A 21,627-nucleotide genomic window follows, 5' to 3' on the forward strand; every position below is an offset into this window, starting at 1 on the left:
GGAGTTTAGCAGGAGTTGTAGAGAGATGTTGTGTTATAGACGCTACCAGGTATTTTTACCTCTATATGGCGAATGGATGTGGGGTTCAATTGTTTTGGGATCCAAGTGGTGACAGGTTTGACACGATGTATTGGTTGATCGGGGATCCAGGTGTTATTAGTATCTTACATCTAGCGGATTATGCTGTATTACTACAAAGTCACATGATTATGAGCTGCGTGCTTCAACTTTCTGACATATCAGAATTCCAGAGATTAGGATTACTCCTTTTTCACCAGAGTGATATGGTGGTGGAGTCAGATTGGCCGGATCTATCATTGCCATCAAAATAGATATTACAAGATTGGCACAGTGGTACAGTGGTGTAGATATTTCATGAACTGGTCAGTGGTATTTTAGACAGCGCACGAGTTCTCACTTGGGATTACAGGTGGAGCATCCCTTATTGCTTTTTATCGGGGAGCTTGTTGGACAATTGGGTTACTATTATCTTGGGGTGGATATTGGTATATTGTTGAGCTCCCATCTTCACTTGACAATAGAGATTTATAAGGTCACTCATGGAGGGAGGCTTTCATCCTGATTGGGGGTTTTGGCACACAGGGCAGCAACACAGGGCAATTGGTGTCCATTTATGGTGAGACTTGGGATCCTGGCATTTAGTTGTTTGGCACATTGATTCCTATTATACTGTTTCACCATTCTGAGTTTTGGAAAATGCATGCCGGGGTATATCGATTGAGGAGTAGAACCTCATTCTCGAGTCGAGTATGGGATCCTGGCATTTGATTTTTGCGGATATGAGCAGATTGCTTGAGGGCAAGCAATCTTTAAGAGGGGAGGCTTTGTAATGTCCCCTTTTTTTGGGACATTATAATTCTGTGTTGTTGGCTCACTTCGCCTAGGTTTCGGGGCAAGAAGGTTCTTTTTGGGGTTCAGTTCGAGATTTGGCCTAGACATTTCCAGTTTCAGACCCATTAGAGTAGTTATGGCAGGTTGTTTGGATGCTTACTATTTTTAGCAAGTAAACGGAGCTCAGTATTCGTGATATCTCAATGTTGGTTTGGAAGCGTCTCCCCGAGAGCTTTCTAACGAGCTATTGCACGTGCTTATCTGAGTTTGTTTGGTCAGTTATTTTAATGCTTGACGATTATATGGTTTACTGGCTAAGTGACTTTAAAAGTTTATTTAACTTGTCACTTTATTTAAAAAGTACTATGTTCATTTAAGTGACTAAAGGACAGAAAGGTGCTTTATCCCACATTGCTTAAAGATGTGTGCATCCCATTGGGAAAATGGATAAGGTACAACAGACTCTACATGGGAGGATATATGAAGATTATAATATTCAAACAAATATTAATCTGGGAGCTGGAAATAGTTGGTGGTTATTTCTTTGAGGATGCACACCCTTGAAAAAACTTGGGAGGTTGGATGCAAACCTAGCCTTCTTTCAGGTTTTATTTATATTTCCAATCGATTAGTTATTTCTGTGTATAAGATCGGATTACTTGGATTGTTGCATGTTATTGTATTGTCGTTGTATAATACAGTAACATGTTTTGGGCGGATTGTTTTATTAATTCCTGGTGCATATATGTATTTCTGAATATTGGAGGAAATAAACGAACTTTTTTGAGTTTTCTTGTATTGAACTCTACTGGTTATAAATCTATTAAAGTTCTAGAAATTGTATCAAGTATTGGTTTACTGTACGTTTTTAAATCTGCACTTTTAATATCAAGGGTTTTGGAAAAATATCCAGAAAGGAATACTGCACATGACTCTATGCAACCAATGGCCACATAGGGTCATGACCCTACGTGGTCATGTCCATAACTAAACGGTGATCAAACTAATCACTCCCAATAAGATATGCACAATATTGAACAACATTTAATACATATCCCGATAGTATAGTTTGGCCCGATCCCTGATCGGAGATGACAAATGTTTATAATATCAATATCGAAGTAACCTGATAAGAATCGGCAACAGCGTAAGAGAAGCCTGATCTAAATCATGACTATGTAACTTGTATGCATACATATCCGTACGTATATATGTATGCATATAAACATGTGTACACTATATATATATATATATATATATATATATATATACACCAAAGCATAATAGATTTAGATACTCAGTATTACTTTGACTGATGCTAAATTTCAACACTCCCTCTTTAGCAAGGGAGAAGTAATAAAGAATCCAGATATTAGAATATCTCCACATAGTACATTATTTGACATTGCCACTGTAAGAAATAGAGACTCGTCAAAATAATATAAATCACCATGCTATGAACTCTATCATAACATAAATTATGATCTCTAATTGTTCGAAACAATATCTGGAGTAATCATAATGCATTTGTTATTCATGACTTTTGGAAAGACTAGACAAACAGTCATATAATAGGCCTATCTTTTGTAAGATCGTCACCTTACAAAAGATTACCTTTTGAAAATATATGTCCATGAAAGATTGTCACCTTTCATTACATATTTGAAGCAACAATTATAGAAGCATAATCACATATGAATTGAAATTAAATTCAATGTTCAAAATTACAATTTAATCATACCAAGTTTTTCTCTGAAGTATACCAACTTCCCTTTTGCAAGAGGCTTGGTAAAAATATCAGTTGTTTGTTCATTAGTACTAATGTACTCTAGTTTGATGATATCTCGATCTACCATGTCGCTAATGTAGTGGTAGGGAATTTCAATATGCTTGGACCGATTGTGAAAAATTGCATTTGCTGAAAGTTTGATACAACTCTAGTTATCACAATGAATGATAGTAGGCTTCAAAGGTTTCTTAAACAGATCAAATAAAAGCTTTCGTAGCCATACAACTTCTCTGGCTCCTAAGGAAGAGGCTATGTATTTTGCTTCAGTAAAGCTCAATGCAACTAAGGACTGTTTCTTGCTAAACTAGGAAATCATCCCAGATCCAAGATTGAAGCAACATCTGGAAGTACTCTTACGCTTAGTAGAACTGCTTGCCTAATCTGAATCTGAAAAACCATGAAGATTTATCTCAACTTGATCATATCTGATTCCCATGCCAATAGTTCCTCTTGGATATCTTAGGATATGTTTAGCTGCCATCGGGTGAATCTTCTTCGGAGTAACCATGAACTGACTCAAGGTTTTAGTAGCATAACATATGTTAGGACGAGTATTCACTAAATACATCAATGAACCAATGATTTGTCTGTATAGAGTAGGATCAACAAGTTCAGATTTATCCATATTATCCTTCAGTTTATGTAGATTAAGTTCCATACGAGTAGAAGCTAGTCTGTAGTCCATCATTCCAAACTTTGTTAGAATATCAATAGTATATTTTCCTTGGTTTAGAAAGATGTAGTTTCCCTTTTGCCAAACTTCCAGTCCTAGGAAGTAGTGGAAAAGACCTAAGTATTTCATGTCAAATTCAGTTGTCAATTCTTGTTTGCATTTGCTTATTAGATGTTCTTGACTTGTAATTAATAAGTCATTAACATATAACACAAGAATAATCATGTCAGTTCCATCTAGTTTGAAATATAGATTAGGGTCAGCTTCATTCTTAGAATACCCTAGCTTTGTAAGATAACTGTCTATTCTTTCATACCACGCTCTGAGAGTTTGTTTGAGCCTATATAGTGCTTTCTTTAACTTACATACATGAGTATTCTTGTTGTGAGTATTAAACCCTTTTGGTTGCTCAATGTACATTTTTTCTTCAATTTCACCATTTAGAAAAGTTGTCTTAACATCCATTTGATGGACTTTCCATCGTTTAGATGCTGCAATGGCCAAGATGGTTCTGAGTGATGTATACCTTGTTGGGTGGATGCTTTGCAACCAACAATTTTAGGTAAAAATCTAGTCACAAAATAGGATGACCAGCCACAGCGTGTGAGACAGAGTCTCTCCTACCTCAAAGGGAAGGCTCCCCCTTCTCACCATTCCTTGGATCAACTCAAGGTAAGAAAAAAGGCAAGAGATTTTATAAATGGGTGTTATCAATATCCTTTCTTTTTATCTTTCAAGAAAGAATCCACTTACTCGTGGAGTGAGTAATGGGCAGGTTGAATCTCTAATTACACTTCTATCAAGAGCTGGAAACAGTGATACTGATAAACCTTTACTAACTCAAAGGTTAGCTGAAAATGTACCGGTTTGGCTCTAAGTCCGGTCATACTTCTATATGGAAAAACTTTACAATTAGGGCACAAAGACTCCTAAAAGTAAGAATAGCTTAACTATTTTGCGAATTAACAAACAAGTATAAGCTACAGATAAAGCTTCTAGCTATACATTTCCACAATTGCTCTAGTTCAAAGCTTTGGCTCCAATTGCTTCTTAACTCCTTTATGTTCAATTCACAAGATACAATTAACCAAAACACAAGATAACATGAATCAAAGATAGATGAATTATAGATAAAGCTTATAACTCACACAAGTAACAATATCACTTAATCAAAGTTAAGTCTCAATTGGTCCTTTGTATTCACTTTCTCCAAAATAGTGTTACACAAACAAAGTTCTGTTGGCACAATTTCTCCAGAGCTCTCTTGCATAAAGATAATGATGATTTTTACAATGAAGGGACACTCCTTTATATAGGCACAGGAGTTGAGAGAAAAGTGGAGGAAAAAGTGGGAGCAACTCAATCAAATTTGACCTAGTCTAACTAAAAGAGAAAATATAGGGTTACATGCAACTGTACGTGCAACTCGCATTACATGTAATTATATATTTTCATGTAATATATCCTCTTCAATTACAAACATCAAAGAAGAAGAAGAAGAAAGATGGAAGGGATTTGAAACAATCCTTGGGATTGTCCTGAAAGGTCTTTTACTTGGTAATGCTATCCCAGATGATCACAGGATTGGGAGTTCCTGTATTTTGTCATTGCATTCACCTTGATAACCATGGTCTTGCATCTTTTGATAACCTCTAACTCTCTTTGATGAATTGTTTGTTGTCATTTAAAATCTTGAGGTGATCAAGCTTTTCTCGTTCAAGTTGTCGCGAATTTTCCTTTCTAGATTGGCACATTCTAGAATCTTTGACACTTGGAAAACCTTCTTGAGGATGTCCAGATGTAAACTCATAATAACTTTCTATTAAGGGGGCAATAGACTGCTTTCTGAGATAGGGTCTTATTAATGGCATACGGGAAGAAAGCTCGGAGGATCGGGAACAACATTCTCAGTGGGCCCCCTTACTATTTATAAGGGTTGGTACTGGGTGAGAAAGCCTTGGGGGGGGCTTCAACGCATCCGGTGGAGCAAAGCACTCCTGCAAAGGGCAGAATAAGGGGCATTAAATGGGGATGTACATAAATAATGGTAGAGAAAGGCAGGGGTGCTTCCTAATCATCCTAAGGTGGGCTCATTCCTAGCCCTGTTGTTTCCCCTAGTCGTTTCTCGCTGGAAAGAATAGAAGAAGGCACTCTGCATTGCCAGTGGGAGGTGAAAAGTGCTTGGTGCATGGGAATGCATACAAATGAGAACTTTTGACTTTTAAAAAGTGACTTGGGTTTTCAAGATGTCATTGCATGGAAAGTGGATTACATGTATATGCAACATGTAACAAGGGATGAAGGATGAGATGTGATCTGCAAGTGGGTGAATGATGAGCTTTTACATGTAAGTGTGAATGGAGGATGAAGTGCGAAGCATGGAAAGATGCGGAAACATGTATTTGCTCATGAAGGTACCAATACATATGGAGAGATGGAGATGGAAAATGGGAGAGAGGCAGTGAACTTTATAGTCATCTTAAGTGAAAAAGGTCAAGTCAAAGTAAGTGGAAGATGAAAATTACATCTTTTTGACTTTTCAAAAAATGACTTTAAGTCAAAATTGGGGTTTTGAAAAGTAAATGGAAGATGAAAATTACATCTTTTTGACTTCTCAAAAAATGACTTTAAGTCAAAATTGGGGTTTTGAGATGTGCAAGTGGGTGAAGGATGAGCTTTAGGATGATCTTTTACATGTAAGTGTGAATGGAGGATGAAGTGCGAAGCATGAAAAGATGCGGAAACATGTATTTGTTCATGAAGGCACCAATACATATGGAGAGATGGAGATGGAAAATGGAAGAGAGATAGTGAACTTTATAGTCATCTTAAGTGAAAAGGGTGAAGTCAAAGTAAATGGAAGATGAAAATTACATCTTTTTGACTTTTCAAAAAATGACTTTAAGTCAAAATTGGGGTTTTGAGATGCTATTACATGTAAGATTTTTCGTGTAATTGTGCCATGCGAGTGAATGCAGAAAGTGAGATGAGTGAAAATGGAAGTGGAAAATGGGATTACATGCATGTGCGGATGGTGAATGAGATGGAAAACATGTAATCGCATTTGTCGGATGAGATGTGAAGTATTGTGACATGGAAGATGGAAGATGGAAGTGGAACGTGATGATGATTTTGCATGAAGTGAAACAAGTAGTTCCTGGGAAAGAACTTGATACTTCTCCAAAGTGGAGAAAATCGGCAAGCAAGCACAAAACACAAACTCAAAAGAAAAATGCACCTTTGGAAAGTGACTCAAACATGTCAAGATGCAAAGCACTTCAACACACAAATTCGAATTTGGATTTTGGGAAAATTCCAAAGTGTGATAATGAGAGTTTTCATCATTTTTAAATGCAAAATGCACTTTTCATGGCATATATATGGACAAACGTGCAAAAACAAGCCATAATATGCATGGAAATAGCAAGATAAGCATGAATTGATGAGCAAGTTTGAAAATGTCCACTTTCTTGGAGATCAAAGAGCCAAAATAGCAATAATCATAGACTTTGAAGACCAATTCTTCCTCAAATTTGGATTTTCAAAAAACTTTTTGACTTTTTCTGTACTTGCATTTAACAAATATTAATAAGCAATGAAGGGTCGAATTTGACATGAAAGTGTCAAATACATGGTCTCCAAAGACAATATCATGCATTTAAAACTCACAACCAATCCTTCTTGATCAAAGGTATGGGCTGGAAATGCCATTTTTTGAGTTTTTTGAACAAAAACATGACTTTTTAATGCAAAAATCTCGGCCGTTTTCGCAAAACCTTGGCCAAAAAATGCGCGTTTTTGAGTCATTTTTGACTGGTGAATGCAAAAACGACTTCCCCAAATGCAAATAAATGGATCCAAATGCAAAAAAGTGACTTCAAAATGCATAAAAGTGGATAAAAACCTCAATTTTCTGGGCGTCTTTAGCAAAAACGTGACTGAAAAAAGGCATAATATGAGTCATTTTTCATTTCCAAATGCAAAAACGTGATCCTTGATGTATTGCCAATGATTGAATATGCCAAAACGCCTATTTTCGTTGCAAAAACATGATTTAAATCACTCAAAATGGATTTATTTGAATTTTTTTCCTAAAATGTGCCCATGGAAGGAGTTTGAAAAAATGTTTTTTAGCAAGATAAATCTATTTTCAATGTTTGAAAATCCATTGCCAAGAAAAAACGACCCTATTGGAAAAAATTCCTATGCAAGACCATTAAATAAATCTCTCACAATGAGCAAAATCAGGTTCTTGGAGAGAAAATGCATGTGTACTTTCAAAATTGGAACATTTGGGGGGCACAACATGTTTTAAAATATGCTTTTAGTTAAAATCGGACCTTTTGGGGTGACATGCATATTTTAAAAACTCTCAACAAAGTATATCAAACCTTTTGGGGAGGATGACACATTCAAAAATATGCATTTGATCAAAATTGGACCTTTTGGGGAGGATTGCATAATTTAAGTGAAATCTCATGTTTTTGATGCAATGACATATAAACTCACCTTTTGATGTAATGACACCAAAAAGGTCCACTTTTGATGACTTAAAGTCATTTAACAAACATATATCAATTTAATTTCATTGAAATTTACTTTAATGGGACATAAACAATATTTATAATATATATATCATATTAAAAATATAACACATAAATATCATTTAAAAAGTAACATTTAAATTTGATTTAAAAATAAAAAATTAACCTGAAACAATATAGTTTATATAGTGACTTTAAGTGAAAAATCAAAAAGTGACTCAACTTAAAATTATAACATAAAGTGCACTATAATTATTTTAAGTGAAAATTTAAATGATAAAGTAGCTTAAAAACATAACATAAAGTGAATTTAAGTTATATTTTTCAAAAAGTGAATGTCAGATTAAAAATATAACATGATATTTTTAATTTGTGTTGTTGCATAAAAAAGGTCCACTTTTGAGCCACTAAAACGACCATACCTCTTGACTGATAACTCTGATTACACTCTAGGTTAGACCAAATCGAAAGGGAAACCGAAAGCCATGACATGAGCAAGACCAAAGGACTAAAAAACAACAGACACAAACTCAAAAGCAAAGAAAAGACGATAAAGGCCTCAAAAATCAAACAAAGGCTTGATAAAAAGCAAAACAAAAAAGACTTGACGAAAGCCTTTAGTAAAATGATTTGATATACGAATTGAAATTGATTGATCGATCAACATTAAGTAATTGAATATCAAATTCAACTTAGAGAAACACGAAACTAGCTTGAAAAAGTTTCGTATTGTTATTTGCATTTTGTGGCAACAAAATGCAGGACAACATCCCTAGCAACCGGAGAAAAGGTTTCCTCATAATCAATACCTTCTTTCTGTGAAGAACCTGCTACGAATCTTGCCTTGTATTTCTCAATGTTGCCGTCAAATGCATGCTTGATTTTGTACAGCCACTTGGAAGAAACTACTGCTTTGTTTTTAGGTCTGAGTACAACATCCCATACATCTTTTTTAAATATTGAATTGTATTCTTCAATCATAGCTTCTTTCCATGGTTGACTTGATAAGGCTTCTTTAGTTTTAGAAGGTTCTGATTTGATAAGTTCTGTTACTAATGCAATGTAACAAGACTGAGTTCTTGTTTTCTTGCTTTCTTTTAATACTTCATCAGGTTCAACATGATTTTCTTCTATGAATTTTCTAGCCCAAATGATCTCTTTTTGTTGTTGTTGTTTTCAACATCTTCAGAAGTAAGTACAGGAGATGAAGGAGATTCAATATCATTCTCCCTCTCATTGTCTACTGGGTGACCTTCACTTGTTTTGGTGGCAGGTTCTGTGAATAGCTCATCATTATATTTAAAAAGGTTGAAGGCAATGTCTTCTTCAAATTTAACATCCTTGCTGATTTCAATTGTTCTTTGACTTGGAATATAGACCTTGTAACCTTTGGAATTTTCACTGTACCTGATGAGAATTCCTTTCTTCCCAGATGGTTCTAGCTTTGTTCTCTTCTCTTTAGGAATGTGTACATAGACTAGACACCCAAATATCCTTAGGTGGCTTAGATCTGGTTTGATGCTTGTAAATACTTCTTCTAGATTGGTATTTTCCAAGATTGGGTGTAGACATTGATTTTGAATATAAACTGCAGTATTAGATGCTTCAGCCCAGAACGAAGTATGAAGGTTTTGATCATGCATCATAGCTTTGGCTGATTCAACAATTGATCTATTGTTATGTTCTACAACTCCATTCTGTTGAGGATTATAAGGTACAAAAAACTCCCTCTTAATCTCAACAGTAATGCAAAAATCTTTAAAAATTTCAGAGATGTACTCTCCTCCATTATGTAATCTTAAAATTTTAATTTTCTTTCTTGATTGATTTTTTACTAGGGCTTTGAATTCTTTGAATTTTGAGAGTACTTCACTAGATTCCTTTTGTTTTAGGAAATAGATCCAAGTTCTCCTAGAATAATCATCAATAAAGATTACATAATAGAGGCACTCATTTAGAGAGGGTTCAGACATAGGACCACATAGGTCAGAATGAATGAGTTCAAGTATTGCTTTTGATTTATGAACACTTTTGGGAAAGGATTGCTTGACATTTTTACCTAGGGCATAGCCTTTGCAACACCTAAGTGATCTGATTTTAGATTAGGTAACCCTTTGACAATTTTCCCTTTAGAGGACAATGCTTGGAAATGTAGGTGACCTAATCTCCTATGCCAAATTTCTGTAGATTCTAAGATTTCATGACTTAGTGCAAAATTTTTTTGATTACAAAGTTTATATAAACTCCCATCTCTAACTCCAATAGTGATAGCTTTCTTGATGTTAGCATTTTTAGGCCAAGACAAAACTCTGTCTTCTTGAAAAGCAATCTTGTATCCTTGAGTAGAAAGGCCAGATATAGAGACTAGATTTCTTTTAATTCCAGGTACATATGAAACATTGTTAAGTTGAAGAGTAGTACTTGAATTTAGATGAATGGAGCAAGACCCAATACCTTTAATTGGATGAGTGAATGGTTACCTCATCTGAGTTGTATTCTGAGAAGCTTTCAAATTTGTCTCTAAAACCTATTATATGTCGAGATGCTCCACTATCTATGATCCAAGTGTTTTTGTTTGAGTTTAACTCCTTGGAGAGTGCTAGATAAAATGCATGATTTTCTACTTCCTCCTTTTCTTCTTTTATTTATGCTAGTGCAGCTTGAATTCTTTTCTGTTTAGGATAGACATTATGAGAGTGACCAATTTTGTTGCATTTAAAACATCTCACTTTTGACCAATCTCTTTTCTTATAAGGTTTGGTGGATTCTCTCCTATTTCGATTGAATTTTCCTTTCCTGTTGGAGCTTACTTGAAGTGCATGAATGTCTCCCTCTTGATTTAAGCTTATGCCCCTTGAGACTAATCTTGATTCCTCTTGAGTGCATTCATTCTTGAGTAATTCAAATTTAGGAAGCTCAGGTTGAGAGTTTAGTCCTCGAATAAAGGTCTCCCATGATAGAGGGAGTCCCCTTAGGGAAATCATGGTAAGTTCTTTATCACCAACTTGACTTCCAATTGTAGCAAGTTGATCTTTTAGTTCAGAGATTCTTAGAAAATAGGAAGTGATAGTTTCCCTGTTGTTCATTTTTATATATAATAAATCTCGTTTTAAGGTCAACAACTTGCTAGTATTATTGATTTCAAAGGTGTTCTTTATAGTGGAGAACATTTGAAATTCTGTAGAAAGGCTGGAAATAGACGGGAGAATATGATCCTTAACAGAGTCTATAATTATTTTCATGGCTTTATTGTTGTGCCTTTTCCACATTGTTTTGTTTGGATCATTTTTTAGAATAGTTTTATTTGATTCTATATACTCTTCTAATTACATTTCCCTTAGAACTATCATGGCATGAATTTTCCATGAAGAAATATTTGATGCCCCCTCCAATCTATCCTCTAACCTTATGTGGTTGACCATTTTGAATTTGGAAGAAAATGAAGTTCAAAAAAATGGGAAAGTCTGAAATTATATATATAAGTTCTGAATAAAATTTCTTATCAAAATGGCTCCGATACCATGTTAGTTTATAGTATCTTTGATAGAAAGAATATCAGATTATATTAGACTTTAACTTACTTCTTATTGCTTGTATGCAGCAGATGAGTACCTTCAGATGGTCTTCAATGCTCCAATGTTCTATGTCTATAATGCTGAGTGCTGATGAGAATGTCATTGATAATCTGCAATATTACTCTGCCGATACTGGAACTGCAAGTATGTTGTGTATTGATATTGCCTTGTCCACCGATGAGAGTTGATACTTGTAAAAGGTGAAGGGTCATGACCCCAAAGGGGCATGACTCTCCATGGTCATGTCCATAACTAAACGGTGATCAAACTAATCACTCCCGACAAGATATGCACAATATTGAATAACACTTAATACATATCCCGGTAATATAGTTTGGAGCCTGATCCCTGATCGGAGATGACAGATGTTTATAATATCAATATTGAAGTAATCTGATATGAATTGGAAGCAGCAGTAAGAGAAGCCTGATCTGAATCATGACTGTGTAACTTGTATACATACATATCCGTACGTATATATGTATGCATATAAACATGTGTACGTGTGTGTGTGTGTATACACCAAAGCATAATAGATTCAGATACTCAGTATTACTTTGACCAATGCTAAATTTCAACATACCTAGTGAGGAATCCATGGTCTGTTAACCTTCTATCCTAGGCCAAAGAGTAGATACTATCCCTCTTGGCCTTGTAACTCTTTCCATCCATATGAGGGGGTGTACCTAGTGAGGTGTCTATAGTCAATTAATCATCTACCCTAGGGCCAAGACCGGAGACAATCCCTCTCGACTTATATGGCCATCCATATGAGGGGTTGTACCTTGTGAGGAGAGTCCACAATCCATTAACATTCTACCATAGGTCCAAGAGTGTATACCATTCCTCGTGGCCACATTTGGCCCTTTCCATCTATATGTGTGGGTGTGCCTAGTGAGGAGTCCATAATCTATTAATCCTCTACCCTAGGCCCAAGGGTGGATACCATACCTCTTGGTCTCATGTGGGTTTTTTCATCCATATAAGGGGGTGTACCTAGCAAGGAGTCCTTAATCCATTAATTCTCTACCCAAGGCCCAAGAGTGGATACCATCTCTCTTAGCCTCACCTTATGAGGGGGCATACCTAGTCAGGATTTCATAATCCATTAATCCTCTTCCTTTAATCCAAGAGGGTATACCATCCCTCTTGGTCTCATATGCTTCTTGCTATTCATATGAGATAGTGTACCTAATGAGTAGTCCATAATCCATTAATACTCTACCTTGGGCCCAAGGTTGGGTACCACTCCTCTTGGGGTCCAAGGACAAATGGATCCAAGGACAAATATATTGCATAATTCATATTAAAGAATATTAGAGATGCCACTATCTTCCATTTAATCATTCTATCACAGCAGCATATATCATATTGTCTAGCAGAGATGGCTCACGGGGTATGTGCATATTCCATATTGCTAAATCAGCGACAATCAGATATATATATATATATATATATAAACTGCTAAGTATTTATTGCAGTCAAAGTCTTGTTAAACTCATTGTATTCCATTGTGGCATTGGAAATACAGTTGTAAATCTCTATATTATTTCCAATTCCATTACATAATTCATTGTCATTACATTTCTCATTGCATACTTATATAAGTTATTGCATCTAAATGCACTGTTGACTTTTAACTGCACGTTAGAACTGTTCTTGCATAATATTTTGTTAGTACAGTTCATCCATCTTAGCATTTGGAATTACCAGTCATTATACATTCATGTTTCTCCATTCATAATTCAATAGCTTTAGCCATATAAGTGCATTAGTACACGTAGTGTCCAAGAAACATAAAAAACGGACATTACATGTTCAGTGCAACTATTGGCATAAGTTTGGTTATATAAAATTGGAGTGCTGGAAATGCTTATCTCAAGCCAAGCAATTTAGATCATAGCCTCAAGCGCATGCTACAAGGCATACTGAGCCAGGTGAATCTTCCTTTTACGCCTTAACAGCTAAAAGACCTTCAAATTATGTTAAATCCTTTGCTTTGTATATTGATTCGGTGCCTCTTTCCACTTCACTCATCGCTAGGATAGGTTCACAGGTTTCCAACCATTCTCAGATTCAGTTATTTTGGAGGAGAAGAGTACACCATTTCTGGAAGAGACAATATCCAAATTCAGTCTACACTAAGGAAATAGATTGTCCTTGATGTATACTATGTTCCAAGAATGGAATCTAATCTTCTCTCCATTAGAAAACTCTGAGACATTCCTCTTGGTTTGGCATGACCTTTAGTTGACATTAGTGTAGTATCATTGATCCGGAGACTCAAACTACGCTGTTGTCAGTCTTGAGGACCATGGTCTATTTAAACTTGTTGACTCTGGTGATAGCAGCCCATCGTTCCTTTCCTAAGCCCATTGTTCCTTTCCTAGTACACATTGGCATCAATGATATGAACACCTAAATATGCACACTCTTTAGAATTTCTCAGCCTGTTTGGGAAGATCTTGTCATTAGATTGCCAGAGATTCAGACCCAACCTTAGAGTTTGTGGAGAATGTTAGTTTGGGAAGCAACGTTGCACACTGTTTTCAGATGCCAAACTTGGAAAGCTTCTAAGGTATTGTAGTTGGTCCATGCTCATATTTGTAAACCTATGGCCAATCCTCCTATTACTAGGTCTAGGTATTTTTAACTTTTTTGTTGATGATTTTAGTTGAAAAATGTGATGTATTTCCTTCATTAAAATTTAGAGGTGATTATTCTATTTCAAGAGTTGAAAGAGTAGAAAGAGTCTGGTCAACATATTGTTACTCTTAGAACTGACAACAGGGGTGAATTCTTTTCAACTGCCTTCTCTATTTTTTGTGAACAACATGGCATAAAGTGTGAATTAATAACATCCTACACCTCTCCAAAAATTGGTGTCGTTGAGCACAGATACTGGACGAGTACAAAAATGTCACGGTTTATGCTTGAACACAAGTATTTTCCTAAGAAACTTTGGGTTGAAGTAGTCCACTTTACTGTCTATCTTCTCAACCCCTCTCCTATAGCAGTTGTCAAGAAGCAAACTTCAAAAGAGGCTTGGTCAGGCCATAAGCCTTGAATTAGTCACCTCAAAGTTTTTGGCTCCATTGCTTTGTTTGGATTCTTGATGCTAACTGCACCAAGTTGGATCCCAAGAGCTAGAAATTCATGCTCACTGTCTACAATGATAATCATAAAGCCTATTCCCTAGCTGACATCAAGACTAACCGTCTCATCTTTAGTCATGATGTAGTTTTTGATGAGGAACGAGGGCCATTTTAGCTCTCTCCTCCAATTATGAATTCAAAGGTTCAGTCTCTCCAAGGTGAAGACTTGAATATCCATCATTTATTAGGCTCATCTAATGGGAGGGCTTGAGTTGAGAAGGCTCCAGCTGTTCATGTTCTTACCTCTCCACCAATTCCTCCTCTTGCAGGCTTACTTAGACATACGTCTATAGCACTTGCTTTTTTTGAGGACTCATCCGACCTTTTGTTTGATGATGATCAAATTGCACTTCCTACTTCTAATGTTGGCATTTCTACTCTCCATTTTAAATGTTGGGCTAACATGATTGACGATCTTCATGATGATGAGCTCATCGAGGCTAGATCTACTTGGAAGAAGAGAAAACCTTTTGTCTTTAGATTTTGCTCTGATGGCCAACATTCACATCGTGTGTGAACCTAAAACTTATATGGAGGCAAAATGCATACCTTAGTAGGAACAAGCTATAAACACTGATCATTATAGTCTATTGAAAAATAACACTTGGGTTATGTCATATCTTCCTTCAAGAAAGAAACCCATCAAATGCAAATAGATATACAAAGTTGATGGTACTTCCGATAAGTATAAGGCTTATCTTGTTTCCAAAGGCTTCTCTCAACATGAAGGGATTGATTATGAGGAAACCTTTGCATGGGCACCTAAGATGATCACCATCAGAGCAGGTCTTGCAAAGTTCCATCAAATAGACGTCAAAAGTGCCTTAATGGTGATTTACAAGTAGAGGTTTACGCGATGCAACCTATTAGATTCTAGGTTGCCAACAAAGAACACTTGGTATATAAACTGGTGAAAGTGATCTATGGCCTAAATAGATTCCTTGGGCAATATGGCACATAAAAAATAATGACCTCACAAATCAAGGTTTCCAAAGGAGCCCTTCTAACTCATATGTTGATGATTTGACTATCATTGGTAGTTCTGAATTGTTGATTCAAGGAAATAAACAAAATCTATGCGAGTCTTTTGACTTGGCCGACCTTAGACTTCTACACTATTGCCTAGGTGTTGAGGTTTGGCAAAAGTCACATGACACCTTCATCTCTTAGTCTAAGTATGCATAGGCTTTGTTGGTCAAATTCAGGATGCAAGATTGCAAACCTACATCACATCTATAGAGTTTGGTCTAATGTTGTCAGCCAAATCTTGTTGTCATATTAAGAATGAATTCACATGCAAACAACTAATGGGCAATTTGATCTATCTTACCGCCACTAAACCTGATCTCAACTTTGTAGTCAGTTACATATCTCGCTTCATGAAAGCACGTCCTATGCTATGTTAAGGGCACTCTTGATTTCGGTATCCTTTATGAACGAACCAAAGATCCTTTGCTCATCTGTTATATAGACTCAGATTGGGGAGGTTCTATTGATGACAATAAAATCTATGTTTGGGTAAGTCTTCATTTTGTCCATAGGTGCTATCACTTGGACCAATAAGCAAAAACGAGTAGTATCTCTTTCCTCAATGGAAGCTAAATATCAAGGAATAGTCAAAGCATGTTGTGAGGCAATTTGGCTTTCTGGGATTCTTTCCGACATCCATGTCTTAGGCAAGCCCGTCATCCCTCTTTTGCGACAATCAAGGGGTCCTCAAACTTGCCCAAAATCCAATCTTCCATAAGTGTGCAAGCATATTGACATTCATTGTCATTTTATCCGTCAGCTTGTTGAAGATAGATCTATAGATTTGCAGTTTGTTCCTACATTGATTAGATTGTTGATATTTTCACCAAGTCCCTACTTCTAGAGAAGTTTGTCAAATTCAAGTGGCTGCTGGGTGTTGTTGATAAGTTGACCATTAAGAGAAGGTATAAAATTATATTTCCTAAGTTAGATTACTTCTATATTTAATGGTCACTTCTAGATATTGTAAACATCTTGTATGATAGATTCTTTCTATTATTTGTATGTTTCTTTTTAGAAACATCTCTTTTGTAATTACTATAAGAACATTTCGTTCTTAGTATTTAATCCATCCAATTATTTTACCAATTACCTCTTGCAATAAAAGTGACTTAAGTTCCAAAAATGCTAAATTTGGAATTAACGCACCTTCCAGAGAAGAAGGTCTATTTAACTGTAAATATTTTTTAAATCATAATTTTTAGGGACTTTTTGTGAGGATTATATAAAGGTTACTTTTTTGATTCTAGATATTTTTTATCTCTCTAAAAATCACATTTTGAAGATTGAGCATGTTTGTTGAAGCACAACCGAGGGCAAAAACACTTTGGCGAAGATTGGGTTCAGTGATAAAGATCCTCCTAGCTAAAACTATGAAATCCATTTAGGGGTGTTAGTTTGCACTATAAGAAGGATTTAGAGGTGAAACAATATGGGTTTCATGCTTGGAATCACTGATTGGAGATTTTCCATAATTTGCGAATCCTTGTGTAGGCAAAAGGAGTACCTAAGTTTTCAAAGGTTAAAAGGATTGACAAGAGAATGGTGAACGCCATGATAGACTGATGATTATATTTCATTAAGCGATATTTGTCAGTGTTGCTGGGTGATATCCGGTGTGAAATATTTTGTGCTAGGCATTATCAGCCTGGGTATAGATGTGAATTTATAATGTTGGGTGAGTGACATATACCCTAAGTTTGATGTGAATGTTCTATTTTGAATGCACTTCAAAAAATGTACAACATTGACGAGGTATACAACTTTTGCACAGTGGATTGCATTATTAAAGTTGGGATCCAACATATAATAAACCCAAAGACAAGGAATGGAAGGATAGATTAGCTAAAAATGATGAACTTTTTGGGTAGTAGTGGACACAGGTTAGGCATATGCACTAAAAAGATTTTGTTTTGAAGTCGTATTGTCCTTTTTTTTTTTGACGTGTTATGTCCACTTTGTTAATTATATTTTGCTCATAATTGTATCAGTCAAAGCTTTCCTTCAATGGACCCCACTTAATTAGCATGCACTCAGTGTTGTGCTTTTCCTTGTTATGGTTTAGGCGAGCAATAAACATATTAAATATAATGCAGAATAAAAGGAAAAAATAACAATCCATAATATTATAGAGATTTCATGTGGCTCACCCATATGCGAACTACATCCACAGTGAAACAACAATCCACTTTCCTTGTTACCGAATGAAGAGAAAATTACAATCTGATATTTTTGGCATTAAATTACCATTTATTCATCAAGGTCTTTTTGGTGTTTTACAAAGGCCAGTTTACATACTGGTTGAGTCCTTAATTAAATAATGGTTTTCGTTGCCTATTTTGAAGCAGCATTCCTCCGATATTATTATATAATCCATTTTCATTGCTTTTTCCTAAGAACCATACATGTCTTGCATCTATACTGAGTTCATGTCAGAAAGAGAAGAAAGAAAATTTTCTGTGAGGACTTGGATAGTTGGGCACATACGATATTTACCTTGCCTAGTGTAAGCATGTAGGATTTGTGCTTGTATTCTGTCTGGGAGAAGGCCTTGGAAGACTAGGTTCTGTGCTTGGCCTATTGTTTAATAAACAACCTAATATGTAATGAACCACTGGTCACATTAAAATGTTGTCTTGTTCTTTCTTTGAACTGAGAAATACCTGAAATACTCATTTGTCATCAAGATGTCAACAGAGCCAGGTTTGAATTAATGTCCCATGGAGATGCATCCCTAGTGGCCTGGATGATGGTTTCAATGCCCCAGATGTCCTGGAAGCTTAGTGACTTGGAGGGGATGTGCCCTTTTGGGACTGGACAATCTGCTTCATCTTGTACCTAAGAATTAAGAAGGGTGACTTTTAAAGGAAAAATAAACTAAAAACCCCATAAAAACTCCCTTTATCCCCAAAATTTTGAGGTTTAAATTTTTTATTTGTCATTTTAAAAAACCTCTCCTCATCTTCCCTTGCCCCCAATCTTGGAAACCTCTCCTCATTTTTCTTTTGTTATTTTCAAAAACATTTGTTCTAGTTTCTTTTAACTCCTCATCCAAAAAGAGTGATTCAAAGTAGGCTCCCATGAATCTGCCATTCATCATTTCATGAATATCCATAAAAATCCATGAGCTGTTTTCCAACTCCTTCAGATAGCATCCTTTCTATAATTTGTAGGGAAAGGTTGGTCTTGAGATGGATCTGTGGGTAAGAATCATATGATATGGAAGGAAATTGTGGAGTTAATCAGTCTCTTATTTTACGATGTATGATTTAGCAGATTTGAAGTTGAGGGTTAGTGAGGGAGGAAATGAAGGAGATGGCAAAAAGATTATTACCATGGTCAACTCAGATGTTCTGGGGTTTGTAATGGAAGAAGTCTATGCCTAGTCAAGGGAAGGGGGGATTCTGGTAGAAATTGTAGGCCTTAGGATTATTCAGCATGAGCGACAAACACAAGCATTTGCTAAATAGAAAGATTTAACTGGCTCACCGATTTCAGTTTACATACATTGAATGGGAGTGAAGTAATTTCCATATTATAACAATTCTCCTGCAGGATATATGATTTAGAAATACAAACTAAATATGAATAAATTGGAAAAGCCTCTTTGGAATAAATAATTGCAGCTTCTTTAACTCTAAATGTTATAAAGCAGTGTTCAGATGACAGATGTTCATGGAGAATAATAAGGCTTGTATATTAAATACGACTTCTTCAAAATTTACAATGAATATGTTCAAGTGGTTATTCTTTTTCACTCTTTTATAAAGCCCTATCCTGGTTTGTTGGACTACTTAAACTTTGTTCTGTCAGTAAATTGCTTTTCAGATTACCGATATTATTCTATAAACGAATTACTTCTTTTAGGCTATTTGTTTTAATGATGAAGGTTTTTATTTCAAATCCAAATATTCAGCACAAATATAGCTCCTAATGTGTTATGCTTGCCATTCACATTTTCTTTACTTGTTGGACTAAATGTTGTAACATTTGTGATTCAGAATGGCAGAGGCCAAGGGCAGAAATCAAGTCCCTGTGATGCCATCAGATGTTCAGGCTGTCTTGAAACGATGTGAAACACTTGAAAAGGAAGTCCGTTCTCTCAAGCTTAATCTGTCTTTCATGAATAGGTACCTTTTCTCACACACAGATCCACTCTAGTTTACTTCTTTTCTTATCATTATTTATTTAATTTTTTGTTATATACAAGTGATTACTGCACCTTTGGATGCTGTAACACCATCACTTTGAATTAGAAAAATACTGAACTCTGGCACATATGGTATATCTTGAAAAACATTGCATTTTTTTAATGTTAAAGATGACATTGTCATAGTTTTCTACAAGTACGAAATAATGTAACATTCCTTTTTATAATAATCCCTATGCAAAGAAATAGATTCCAGATAAGAAGAAATGTGAATTTAAACTAAGCATCCTTTATTCAGACCAAGTTGAGATTTGTCACAAAATAGTAGAAATGTTATCGAATGCATTTTTAAAAGACAATTAACTGGGTTATATAAAAGAATGTGTATTTCATAGACTAGCAATTGCAGCTTTCCAAAGGTCCTTCTAGATAACGGAACCTAGTTCTTTAATGTTGATTGACTTGCTATCTACTTATGTGCGAGGAGCTCAATTAAACTGTACGATATTTTCTAGAAATACAAACAATATCAGTAAAGACTTGACTCAGGCTGAACCAGTCTTTTTCTGTGATATCATGAATGAGGTTCCTATTTCTGATGTTTCTTCTTGTTGATGAGTACAGAAAAGACTCTGAACAAACCAAGCAAATAGAGGAATTGCAAAAACAGAATGAAGATTTAGTGGAGGAAAAAGAGAGATTGTTAGAGGAGATTGAACGAATCACCTCAGAAACAGTTGGGATTTGAGTGGACAGCACGTATTACTCACTAGTGTTCCTGTGATTAGGATTCATCAGCAGAGTCATTGCCATTTAATTGAGGGCGACATCATGGCTACAATTAAATAGGCGTGTGTTTACATTTTCACGTTTCTTCAATTTTTTGCTTTGACTTTGTAATATCTATGGTCTTGTTCCTTAGATTTTTCTCAAGCAGTTTGAATTGACAATAAATTCATTCTAAAATCAAGGATACAAAATCCAAGAACAAAAAAAAATATTGGACTGTTGCTTATTGAATCTTAATTTATATACAACAGAGCCTGTTTTCTGATATCACAGAATGCCTCTGTCCGAAACCAAAGTTAGCATCCTCAAAGGAAAGCATTTACTTGCTTTAAATATTTTATTAGCATGTCTACAAACTGCCTGATGTATATTGGCGAAGAAAACATCTGAGAGTTTGAGAATGTGGATCTTGTCATCATGTAAATAGGAAAATCTTGATGTTTGATGCCTTTGTTTTGTTGTATGAAATAAATGAATTATGTTTCAAAAGAACTAATATAATTGTACAAACAATGGAACAAATGAACTGGTACAAATGAGGTGATATTAAAATGGCATTCTTATTGGCACATTTTTAGACTTAAGTTGGATCAAGTTGATGCTCAATGATCCTCCATTGTGTTTGAGATGCATTTTAGTTTAGCATTAAAGAACATGGACAAAATTGAATTCTGTATGATGCATGATGATAGATACACAAATATGTACAAAGGTTAACTTGTTTTGTAGTGTCACAAACATATACAAAGGTAAAGCTTTCTTTTTTTTGTCACAGCAAAGCTATATGTCTATTTGGAGAATGAGACCTTCATTGTTGAATCCTCAAAGGCATTTTCTTTCCAGTGGCCTTATATGTTGTTCAAATTCCGTACCTCAACATATCAACCTTATGACAAAGGATTGGGAGTAAACCCAGCCTTGTCTATGCAACCTTATCTGCATTGACGAGGACACCAACAGCCATTGATGTGGAGAAAGGCTTGTGGGTGTTATTGACTATCTGTATTATGAGCTTGGGGTTCGCTCTCTTCAGTTTTACTTCATGTCTGCACAAGCTTAAGTGTCTTGGTG

General features: G+C 35.5%; 1 protein-coding gene across 2 annotated transcripts in view; it reads left to right on the forward strand.

Moving 5' to 3' along the window:
• Positions 1 to 21,005, forward strand: part of LOC149557073 (protein CYCLOPS-like) — a 164,085-nt gene extending 143,080 nt beyond the window's left edge. For both annotated transcript variants that reach the window (XM_089831755.1, XM_089831756.1), the window contains exons 10-11: positions 19,619 to 19,747; positions 20,392 to 21,005. In XM_089831755.1, coding sequence (XP_089687881.1) covers positions 19,619 to 19,747; positions 20,392 to 20,515 — 253 coding nt within the window. In that variant the 3' untranslated portion in view covers positions 20,516 to 21,005. The remainder of the gene's footprint in view (positions 1 to 19,618; positions 19,748 to 20,391) is intronic.
• The last annotated feature ends 622 nt before the right edge of the window (positions 21,006 to 21,627 follow it).

The sequence above is a fragment of the Cupressus sempervirens genome, chromosome 5 (assembly GCF_028749045.1).
Source record: "Cupressus sempervirens isolate cs-2001-9-10 chromosome 5, ASM2874904v1, whole genome shotgun sequence".
Lineage (NCBI taxonomy): Eukaryota > Viridiplantae > Streptophyta > Pinopsida > Cupressales > Cupressaceae > Cupressus > Cupressus sempervirens.